This window comes from Dendrobium catenatum, unplaced genomic scaffold (genome assembly GCF_001605985.2).
Source record: "Dendrobium catenatum unplaced genomic scaffold, ASM160598v2 fragScaff_scaffold_1593, whole genome shotgun sequence".
NCBI classification, from domain to species: domain Eukaryota; kingdom Viridiplantae; phylum Streptophyta; class Magnoliopsida; order Asparagales; family Orchidaceae; genus Dendrobium; species Dendrobium catenatum.
In genome coordinates this window covers 1235355-1247752 of record NW_021320055.1, presented here as the reverse complement: position 1 = coordinate 1247752, position 12398 = coordinate 1235355, and the positions used below count along the sequence as shown (strand labels likewise).

Here is a 12398-nt window from a genome sequence, read left to right as displayed (position 1 = left end):
TGCAAAAATCTTTTTTCGGTGATAACTACCTTGAGTTGTGATGGATTTGTGCAGCTTTGTTTCTTGATATGAAGTTAGACATCTTCTCGTGCAGCCTTTCAATTGCCTGTCATATTTGTCAATTATCAAAACAAATATTCAATAATATTGTTAGCGATAAACTTTTTTTAAGTATCAACTCACATCAGCTATATGTGCATGCCGAAGTTCAAGCCAGATAGGATCATGGTCCTCCTCCAAAAGGAACTCTTTCTTTTCAGAGGTTGACCCGGTTTTGCTAGGCACCTACATATGATAATCCTCAATGAGAAACACATCGATATAGACAATAACAAAAGAGTAAATGAAAAATAAAAAGGTGCAGAATAAATTACCTCCTGAACGTATTTGTTTCCCTCCATATTTAGTAAATCATGGCACATGGCATCATATGTCCATTCATGAATAATAGGAGCAATCTATGCAGCATGAATGAATGGATATTGACTTATTTAAGAAGGTAAAATAAAGTCACCAACCATATGGAAGAACTAAAGTGACTTTTCCAGTGTACCTGATCTACGGATCGATCTAGAATTAGTAATTCACAGGTCTCTATTTGTGGAAAATCCGGTATCTTAGCCTTATACCTGGCAAGACAGTGCCAGACAGCAGCAGCAAGCTTTGTTGGGATCAAATCACCAAGAGTTGTCATGGTAGAAGCATCTAAAGAAGACTTCGCAGCACGGTAGCGTACATAGGGAAATTCCTGAATTTCAAATATGTGAGATGAAAATCACCCTTAAAAATTATGTCATTTTTCATCCATCCTAAAAAAGGATCAAAATTACTTTAAAAAACCTCTATGCTTCATTTCAATCATTTTGATAGATAGAAATATACATAAATAATTTAGTAATATTTGTAAATTAATCTAGCCACTAAATAATTTTCTTAAGGTTTTCATGTTAATATTACTGCAGCAAACAATTGTCCTGCAGCAAATCTGTCGAATTCAATTTTTTACAGCACAAGTGATGGTCTGAGAGGGTTCAAGAAGCATATCTAAACTTAAATCACTATAATTTATATATTAATAATCAAATATAAAGCCTTAACCCTATCCCCGATCCCTCCTCATCCATTTCTCTGTAACTTTGGTTAGGGGTGGAAGAAAAAAAAGTGGCTCAATTAAGCCAGAATGGAGAAGAAAATGAGACGAATAAGAAGAATGTGGGAAAAAGAGAAGAATAAAGAAAGAAGAAGAGTGATGAGGACATGCGACCGTGAAAAGTTTATCAGAGGAACTACAGCTACGATCGAATTACTCTATTTCTGAGCATTTATTTGTATTAGATTTATTATGTGTAATTTCTCATTTTTATCGTCACTTGAGGGAGTAGGTTTATGTGACCCCATATGGCTGTTTTTTAATTTAATGTTTTATTCTATTTGTCTATTTATAGGTCTCACCTCCTCCTTGGTAGGATGATGATTATGATGAATAAAAATTTATGCACTGTGTCTAGGTGTGTTTGAGAGCCTTCAAAGTTCTTGTGAGAGCTTATGTGAAGTCCCTAGGTGAGCGAGTAGGTTTATGTGAAGCGTCTGGGCACACGGTTTATCTTTGCCTCCACCCCCATTGAGCTTGCCGCCACCGTCATCTCCTCCAAAAGCTCCAACCGACCACCTCTTTTCTCCTCTCCCCCCAAAATTTCAAATTGATTCTCTAACATTTTCTTAAATTAGCCAAACGTTAAATTCAAAAAATTTTGAAATTCAAATTCAAAATTTCCAAAGCCTCGAAATCTTTTCCCAAATTGTCAGATTATATTTGGATAGATATCTCAATCAATCAACTTGAATATTAATTGGAGATCCCAATTAATTTCCCTTCCTAAATTAGCCTAGTGTTAATTTTGAAAAATCTGAAATTCAATTTCGAAATCTACTAAAGCCTTGAAATCCTTTCCCAAATTGTTAGGTTATGTTTGGAAAGATATCTCAATCAATCAATTTGAATATTAATTGGAGATCCCAATTAATTCCCCTTCCTAAATTAGCCTAGCGTTAATTTTGAGAAATTGAATTCAAATTCAAATTCTCCTACAAGCCTTGAATTCCTTTCCTAAATTATTGGGCTATGTTTGGAAGAATATCCCCATCAACAAATCTGAGTATTTATTGGAAATCTAAATTAATTCTTCTTTCCTTAACTAGTAAGCTATAGTTGGCAACTACACTAAGACCCCAAATTAGCCCCCTAATCATCTAGTGCTTGCCACCCCCCAATTTCATGCCAGGAGCTTGTTGTTTCCCTCCCAAATCGTCCCAAAGACAGATGACTGCTAATGAAATACATGATCAATCTATTTTCCAGCCCCACTACTAGTTGTTCCAGAATTTTGCGCCCATACAGTTGATGTACAGAATTTTCAGAGACGTTATAGTGTAGTCCGGGCATGCAAGAGGGTTCGTATTGTTATCCTTTCCACATAGGCAGCCAAACGACTTCGTCGTGGTTTAGTATATTCTTCCATGTAGGTAAACTCTCTCTCTCTCTCCCCCCAACCCCCCAACCCCAATCTATCTTTTTTATCCCTCCTCAATCATGGCATCGTTTTATTGTGAAAGCTTATCTGCATAGCCCACATCAAGAGCATTGTGTGAGTGGGCCTTTGTAGAGACTAATCTATTTGTTAACTTAAGGATTGCCTCTGAAACACCACGTGAGCATGTTATTAATTAATCTGTTATTAATGGTCCTCCCATTACCATGTAATTGTTTTCATAAACTTGGTTGCCCCCTTGCATGCTGAAGTCATTACTTAAGTTCATTGTGAGGTAATAAATTGCTAAGCTCTGTTCAAGCACGCGTAATTTCCAAATCAACATCACTTGCATATATAGTTCTACATCAAAGGGTAAAAGAAGAAGAGAAAAAAGGAACAGAAAAAGAAAAGGATAAGAAGAAGAATAAGAAAAAAAAAAGAGAAGAAGAGAATTTGGGGGTCTAGCTGAGAATTCTATTAGTAATATTTTCTTTTGCAAATCGACTATAGATTTCAAGTGACGGGATTGAAGGCTTCAATAGGGAGGAATCTTTTTGAGATAAAAACAACATTTAAAGTTATTTTGTGTAAATTGAGTTATTGTTTTAGGAACTTGAATTGAATTGACAAAATCATTATTTTTAGATGTTTTCATCAAAGGATACGCTTCAAGAAATAGAAATCAGAAAATTAGCCCCGAGGAAGATCTTATAGTTCAAGTGAGATGCTCAATCTCTAATTGAGGGAGTAAACTATTCTTAGGCTTCATGTTTGTTAATTCCTATAATTCCATTGAATTACCATGCATACAAGTATATATTTATTCATATTAAGCATAAATATTATGATATTATCAGGTCTAACGCATTTATATAGAACCACATGTTTAAATAAATTAAAACATTTCTAATTAACTCGATTCATAACTTTGCTTCAACTAATATAATATTTTGAGTAAATAGATATTGACTTTTACATGTCATGTTTGTCTTTAACGCATGATTGATAACAGGTGAATATCAATGCTAAGCAATTTTAAATGTGGATGATGATGATATTAAATAAAAATAAGTCAATGATATATCATGTCATGTGAGATATGTTAGATTGTCCATAATTTATCAGAGATTGTTAGAGCCAATGGACCCATGACAACCAATCAGATTAATGTCCGAAAACTTACATTATATAACTTACTAAAAAATTAATTAACAATAATGAAAATAAAAAAAAAATGGGAGTAATTATATACAAGTAATTGATAAGTAGAGTAAACTTGATTTAACATTTGATATGTATACTTCATTTTCTTACAAATACTAATAGTCATTGCTTAATAATAAGCCTTTATTTATTTAAGTATCAAAGTCAGTTTTTATTTAAGAATTATTATTAATATAAGCTATCTTAATCTATAATTAGACATGCTCATGTTAGTTCGAAAGGCTAGCATAAATATTTTTCTTTTCTTGCATTTTTGCATCTTAGAACAGAATTGTATACCCCGCTAGCATTTAGCTCATTAGATATTATGATGACTATTTTCAGGAAAGTGAAAGGAACACTTGGGACCATTAACAAATGACTGGTTTTATCTTATACTTAATATTATGAATGAATTTAAGGTTTTGGATGTAATATAGAGAATAAAGATGTATGTAATGTAAATTAAAGATCTCTAGTAAGGATTAATTATAAATGAAGCTTCTTAGAAGCTCTGTAGTTAGTTTGATAATTTAAATTATGCACACTTTTGTATTAATGTTAATGATGGATCTCATGCTTCCGCAATGACTGAGAGTACTAAGAATTAGATGATTATGTAATGTAATGAATTTTATAACAATTTAGGTGGATAAATTTTCTACTTGATTCTTATTAGAAAATCAGAAAGGGTGCTTCTAGGAAATGTGTGTATCTAGATTGTCTATCTTAATTATGCCTCAAAGTTGATTGGAGGGGGTTAAAATGAGAGTTGTTAACCCATATCACAGTTAAACCTTTAGCAGTCAGAGTTTTTGTGTGTGTGTGTGTGTGAAAATAGCAGTCGGAGATGCATTGGCATGGACATCCAATTGTTTGGCTATCTCTCAACATTCTGAAGTACCGGGACTTCCACTAACCAACAAAGATTCGTTCTAGTGCCAAGAGAGCTGATGAAGTCCATCAAATAGATATTTCGGGAACCCATCAAAGACATTGTACCCTACCAATTGCAAACGCATTTGAGAACAACTGGACAATCAAATGTCATTATCTGGCATCTTTAACATCTTTGTAGTTATTTGTCAAGCTTATTCAAGTTATTTGTTTATTTCTTTGAATTATATTGTAAAAAGGCATTTTAAGGAGAAGCTTTCTTTCTTCAGTTCAACTATTAGTTGCTTATTTCCTTTCAAAAATTTTAATGAATGAAATCAGCTTTTGTCGCCTTGTAATTTTAGGATGAAGTTCTTTCCTACATTTAGGTTTTTATGCTTTACTTTTCATACAAATGATTCAAATGGATGTAGAAGACAAACAGAAAACCTCAAATGAACTCTACCGCCATCTCATCTTTTCCCTTATCAAACCTCCCACTAGAATAAACAGACAAATCAAATACATGCAAATTAACGATCACCTAGATGGTGAAGGTGAGACTCCAGTTATTCCAAACTTATGTGTACAATCTAAATTTAAGCCTTTAATAAAGGAAGTATGATTAGATTCTTCAAATTTAAAAATGTGGTGCTCAAGTATTTACCCTCAATGAAGCAAAAACTGTAGATATACGTGAAGCGATGTTATGGATACAGGCATTGTGAGCCTGTGAAATTTCTGCATTATCACTGAACAAATCTTCTAGAGCCCTCTCATGGCCAGTAATAAAGCCCTGCATAACACAAACAAAATATGTATCAGAAAGAACGTGATGCGGTAGGAGCCATAGGAGAGGGGGGGCGGACCCAACCGACTAGGCCAGGAGGCGCAGGTCCAACTAACCGAACCAGGAGGAATCCGGGGGGAGGGGATTCGGGCCCGCTTGTGAGGCCCAGCAAAACAGTGATTCATTACGTTAGGACGAGTAATAAGGAATGAATTATTTAGGGAAATATTTCAAATTTTAATTGTTTAGGAAGGTTTCTTAAATCATGTTTAATTTCTTAGAAAGATTTCCTAAATCATATTTAATTGTTTAAGGTTTCCTAAATTATGTTTGATTGTTTAGGAATGTTTCTTAAATTATGTTTAATTATTTAGGAAGGTTCTATTTGTGTTACTATGACTATGGCTATTTAACAGGGAGTTTATGTAGGGATTAGGGAATGAAATTACTGAGTTTATTTTTCATGTGTTTGTTGTGAGTTCCTAGCAGCATCTAAGATTTGTGGCAGAGTTGATCTATCTCTCGAATAGTAGATCAATTATATCTTGCTTTATTTTGAAGGAGAAATAAAAAAACAGTCATTATCTTTGTGTTCCTACGCTTTTCTTCTCTGTTTATTGATTTTACTTCTAAGGAACATCAAATTGGTATCAGAGCGAGGTTAAATGACAGCGAAGAAGATGGATGTGTTGGAAGGCAAGATGGAACAAATCAAGGCCAGAATGGAGGAATGATATTCCGGCATGGAAGGAATGCTCTCATCCATAGAGAACCACTTTGAAAACATGAAAGACATGATGAAGAAGATGATCGAAATGCAGTCCAAAGTCTCACCGGTAATTCCTAGGGTTAAACCAAAGGGAAAGGAAATTCCGTAAGACAATAATGAAGTGGAGAGAATTCTCCCTCAAGGACCACCACCGGGGGCTCTAATGGTGGGTGGATCAAGGTATCCCGATAGAAGGGCAGCCAGAAGGGAGGAGGTTGAACCCTTTGCGACATTCATAGAGTATTGAAAGAAGTTTGTGCTGCTGTTGGGAAGGCTGAGGGAAACTTTCGAGGAGGGTTGAAAGGGAATCTCATGAAGGGGCTAAGGAAAGACATACGAGTAGAGCTCAAGGTGTTGAGACCTAGAGGGTTGCAGGAAAAGATGGAGCTTGCTCAGAGGGTAGAAGAAAAATATCATAAGGAGAAGGCCAGCCGGAGCAACACCATGGGAAGGGCTTACAAGAATACCTGTACGACCTTGGAACCGAGGACCCAGATGTTGTTGTTTCAGAGAGATGTACCGAAAGAGAAAAGCACTAGAGTTCGTCATGAGGGTAATTTCAAGCGACTTACAGAAGCGGAGGTGCAGGATAGACGAGCAAAAGGATTATACTTCATATGTGATGAGAAATTTACACCGAGACATAGATGCAAGAAAGAACCCTTCATGTCTTGATGGTTTGCGAGGGAAAGGAGGAGAGTGGGGACAAGTTCGAGGAGATTATTAAGGAAACAACACATTTAAATCTGGACGTGGCAGAGGTGTCCCTAAACTCTGTGGTGTGATTGACTCCAAATCATAACATGAAGATTAAGGGGCAAATCGAGGAATAGCTAGTGGTGGTTCTGGTGGACAGTGGGGCTACACTTAACTTCATCTCGAATCAGGTTGTGAACCGCTTGGGGTTGCAGTTGATGAAGACTGAAGGATGTGGGAGGATGGGGATGGGTAAGATAGAGAGGAGTCGTGGAATATGCAAGGGGTGGTGATGGCATTATAGGATACTCAAGTGTTAGAAGACTTCCTTCCCCTGGATTTGGGGAGTATGGATTTGATTCTAGGAATATAGTAGTTGCAAACCATTGGGGAAATGAAGGTGGACTGGAAATCTCTGGCTAAGGAGGTTTAAGTAGAGGGGAGGAAGGTAGTGCTCTGAGGGGATGCCATCTTATGCAAAACCATGATATCACTTAAAATCATACTCAAGACAATCCATGACACAGGTCTGGGGTACTTGGTGGAGTTACAAAACATTGAAGGGGTTTAGGAACAAGAGATAGGGAAAATCTCATTGGGGGTCTAGCAGATTCTATAGCAGTTTTAGGACATATTTCGGCAACCTACCGAATTACCACCACCACGAGAGCACGAGCACGCCATCAGCCTAAAGGAGGGGACCTCTCCTATAGGAGTCAGGCCATACTGTTACCTCCATATTCAGAAAGATGAGATCAAGAGGATGATTAAGAAGATGTTGAAGCAGAAATCATTAGACCTAGTGTGAGCCTTTTCTCTAGTCTAGCTCTGTTGGTGAAGAAGAAGGATGACAGCTAGAGGTTTTGTGTATATTACAGGGCTCTCTAAAAGAGGAAACGATATTAGATAAGTTACCCACTCGAGTGATGAGTTATTTGGGGCTATAATCTTCTCCAATATTGATTTGACATCGGGATACCAACAAATAAGGATGAAGACAGCTGATATGCACAAGATGGCCTTTAGAACACATAAGGGGCACTACGAGTTCCTGGTGATTCCCTTCAGCCTCACCAATGCCCCTGCCACCTTCCAAACCCTCATTAACCGATTATTCCAGCCGCATCTCAGAAGATTTGTCTTGGCATTCTTTGATGATATCTTGATATACAACAAAACAAAAACAGACCATTGAGAACACTTGAATATTGTATTTGGTTACCTTGTGGGAATATCACTTGTTTGCCATCTCGAAAAAGTGCTCGTTCAGACAGTCACGAGTGGAGTATTTAGGACATGTGGTGTCCAGAGAAGGGCGTCAGCTGACCAATCCAAGGTTCATGTCATGGTGGACTGCCCACTTCCTAAGAACTTGAAGGAGTTGGGTGTTCTTAAAGCTCACTGGTTACTACCGAAAATTTGTAAAGGGATATGGCACTATTGTGGGACCTTTGAAAGAGCAATTAAAGAAGGATAACTTCAAATTGGGGGGTGGGGGTGGGGTGGAAGCGACACAAGCTTTCCAAAAGTTGAAGAAAGCTATGATTAGTATACTAATATTAGCACTCCTAGATTTTGGTAGACCATTTGTGGTGGAAACAGATGCATCAGGTTATTAGCTAGGAGTCGTACCATGCAGGACTGGAAGCCTATTGCATATTTCAACCAGGGCAAAGCTCAAGTCTGTGTATGAACATAAGCTGATGGTGATTGTCTAGGCTATTCAGAAGTGGCGACGCTATTTGTTGGAGAGATATTTCATAGTTAGGATAGATCATATGAGTCTAAAATATTTGTTGGAACAATGGATGGTTACTGAGGATCATCAGAAATGGCTATCCAAGTTGCATGGATATGATTTTGAGATCCAGTACCAACCAGACTTAAAAAACAAAGAAGCAGACATCTTGTCCAGGAGGGTTGAGGAGCCCAAGTTGGAAGCCTTATCAGTACCAATGATCGTAGATTGGGAAGCATTGAGGGAGAGCGAGCAGAATGAAGGCTTGAGGAAGATCAGGAAAGATTTGTTGAAGGACCCACACAGTCACCCAGGTTATGCTCTAAGGGGGGAACAATTACTCTATTAGGGAAGTTAGATTCCCAAGCTACTGCAAGAGTTTCATGGCAGTGCGATAAGGAGACATTCAGGAGTACAAAAGACATTCAGAGTTACATGGCAATGCGATAGGGGAGACATTCAGAAGTACAGAAGACATATAGCCTACCATCAACTAAGTTATAATGGGCGGGTATGCATTAGGATGTAGAAGATATGGTAGTTAGATGTAATGTATGCAGCGGCATAAGTACCTACCTATGGCACGGGACCGGGGGGGTTACTACAACCATCAGCTTTACCTGAGAAGGTTTGGGAGCAAGTGACGATGGACTTCATTGATGGTTTACCACAATCGGGGGGATATTTAGGGTTAATTGTGGTGGTAGATCGACTAGGCAAGTATGCCCATTTCATTCCGCTGAGGCATCTCGACAACACTATCTTGGTCGCCATGGTCTTCATTCAAGAGGTAGTGCACCTACAACATTCCAGGATCTATATTATCAAATAGAGACAAGATGTTCCTCAGTCATTTTTGAAAGAAGTTATTTGAGATGCAATGGACGATCATGAAAAGGAGCACGACATATCACTCACAGAAGGATGGTCAAACGGAAGTGGTCAACAGAGGGGTGGAGACATACTTGCGTTATTTTGTATCTGACACACCAAAACTATGGGCCAAATGGTTAGCATAGGCATAGTATTAGTATAATACATCTTTTCACACAGCCAAGTGGACCACCCCTTTCAGGATTTTGTATGGGAGGGATCCACCCCATCTGATGCACTATAGGCAGAGCACTACACTAGTGTCTAGTGTAGATCAATACTCGGAGGAGAGGAATATGATACTAGCAGAACTCAAAGGAAATCTACTGGGAGCTCAACAACTTATGAAAAAGAAGGCAGATGAACATAGACGGGCAGTGCAGTTCGAGCCTGATCATAGAGTTTATTTGAAACTGAGACTATACCGGCAGAAGACACTGGCCAACAGGAGTAATGAGAAGCTATCCCCGCGTTACTTCGGGCCTTAAGAGGTGACGAAGCACATTAGGGCAGTAGCTTATCGTTTGAGGTTATCAGCATCATCATCATCAATACACTCAATATTCTATGTATAACAACTAAGGCATGCTATCGAAAATCACACACCCTCTTCCTCAATATTGGAGACATAGACTGAGGACATGGAAGTGATTATGGAACCCATGGAGGTCGTGGGAATACGGCAAGGGACGATAAGAGCAAAGAAGGTCCTAGTTCGATGGAATGATCTACCTGATTATGAAGCTACGTGGGAATCTATGAGGCGATCAAGAAGATATATCATTCCTTCCACCTTGAGGACAAGGTGATTTTTTTTTTTTTTTTTTTTTTTTTTTTTGAGGGGGGGGGGGGGTAATGATACGACGGGAGCCGCGGAAGAGGGAGGGCAGACCCAACCGACGGGAGGGCTGGTCCAGCTAGAACCGGGCCAGAGGAATCAAGGGGGGATTCCGGCCCCCTTATGGGGCCTAGCAAAGATATGATTCATTATGTTAAGAGGAGGAATATGGAAGTAATTATTTAGGGAAAGATTTCCAATTTTAATTATTTAGAATGATTTTCTAAATCATGTTTAATTATTTAGGAAGATTTCCTAAATCATGTTTATTGTTTAGGAAGGTTTCCTAAATCATATTTAATTGTTTAGGAAAGTTTCCTAAATTATTTTTAATTGTTTAGGAAGGATCTATTTGTGTTACTATGGCTAGGGCTATTTAAGGTGGAGTTTGTCTAGAGTTTAAGGTATGATATTATTGAGTTTATTTTCCTAGTGTTTGTTGTGAGTTCCTAGTGGCATAAATGGTTTGTGGGAGACTTAATCTACCTCTCAAATGTAGATCAATTGTATCTTACTTTATTTTGAAGGAGAAATCAGAAAATAGTCATTATCTTTGTGTTCCTATGCTTTTCTTCTCTTTTGTTAGCTGTTTTTACTTCCAAGGCACATCAAAACGTTGGGAATCTACATTAGAGAGGAATATGATTTCTCGATCTAAACCAACTGCACCAGTATAATTTGCACAAACAATCGACATAAGGGAGCTCTAGAGCAAGCACAAAGTGGGGAAAAAGAAGAAATACTAAGGATGAATACCTGACCATCAATGGCAATATATTCCAAGTTCATCTGCAAGAATTCATTAAATAAATAAAGCAAAACATGCTGAGCAATAAATAATTAAATAGGTAAAATAGGTTTAAATGTTAATTATAATATTGACAAAATCTTAACCTCACTCAATGCAGCTATGCGAGCTAATGCACTTCCATCACTTTTGATGTGACTGACTAGTTCCTTAGAAATAGGGGAACTGAAAAAAACATATGCTCTGAAAAGAAAAATAAAATCAAATTTCAACTGGTAATTCTTTTTAGGAAATGAGCATCACTTCGAGCATAAAACTAACATCACATTGAAACTAAACTTAAATGTACCTTTTATATAAAGGTGATCTCCCTGATATATCAGACATGAATATGGTTACACTGCAAGAGAAATTGGATTTAAGGTCAGAACTGCAGTATCCGTGGATAATAACTTCTTTTTTTTTAGGAGTCAAACCCTAAACCATCACAGTGAAGGTAAGGAGCAATACCACTGGGCTACGTGCCTAGTGGACTACCACTAGAGCTGTCAACATTTGACCCGACCCGAAAATTTCGAGTTCGGGTTAGAGAATTCGACCCGTTTGTAAAACTGGGTCGGGTTCGGGTTGACCCGGAAACCCGAAATCAACCAGATTTGACCCGTTTTTAATTAATTTAAGAGAGTTTTAAAGGATTTTTATGAAATAAGTAAATGATATTTCAAAAAATTATAAACAATGTTGTCCAAATTAAATTAATTTTGATTTATTTTAAACTAATTGAAGTAAATCTTACCTTAATTTGATTTAAATTTAAATAAATTGAATTAAATAAAAAAATTTAATGAAATACACCCAAAGCGGGTCGGGTTCAGGTTGACCCGGACCCGAAGCGGGTCGGGTTCGGAAACCGACCCGTTTTGCAAAAACGGGTCTAGTTCGGGTCGAGTTGAACCCGAACCCGACCCGTGACCCGATTTTGACAGCCCTAACTACCGCTAACATTCTTTGCATTCCAATAACTATGATCATAGAGTGTAAAAGGCTTGAAGCGCAATAGAAATGGAATTATAGAAATTATACATATGCTTTCAAGAATTTAAGCATTGAAAATTATGTTTATGTCAACATTACGTAACAAGAGAACAGAAAATCAAGTTAATACTCTCCAGTTCACTCCACGGAAATCTACCTCATTCAGACGCCCATATCAAAAGAGGATAATTCTTCTGAATATTCTCAAGGCCTTTGCTTCTGAACATTTAAAAATATTGTGATATGCATTTAGATAAAGACTCAGTATTATCAAATAGTTTATCTTGCATGATTTGATTGG

At 37.4% G+C, this 12398-nt stretch overlaps 1 protein-coding gene across 1 annotated transcript in view; it reads right to left on the bottom strand.

Moving 5' to 3' along the window:
* LOC110104303 (SNARE-interacting protein KEULE-like) overlaps nucleotides 1-12398 on the bottom strand; it is a 39537-nt gene continuing 27139 nt past the window's right edge. The window contains exons 5-12 of the mRNA XM_020833346.2: nucleotides 11412-11462; nucleotides 11209-11305; nucleotides 11071-11103; nucleotides 5278-5406; nucleotides 554-748; nucleotides 375-458; nucleotides 184-285; nucleotides 1-106 (exon numbers count right to left, since the gene is read on the bottom strand). Of these exons, the coding sequence (XP_020689005.1) occupies nucleotides 26-106; nucleotides 184-285; nucleotides 375-458; nucleotides 554-748; nucleotides 5278-5406; nucleotides 11071-11103; nucleotides 11209-11305; nucleotides 11412-11462 (772 nt within the window). The 3' untranslated portion in view covers nucleotides 1-25. The remainder of the gene's footprint in view (nucleotides 107-183; nucleotides 286-374; nucleotides 459-553; nucleotides 749-5277; nucleotides 5407-11070; nucleotides 11104-11208; nucleotides 11306-11411; nucleotides 11463-12398) is intronic.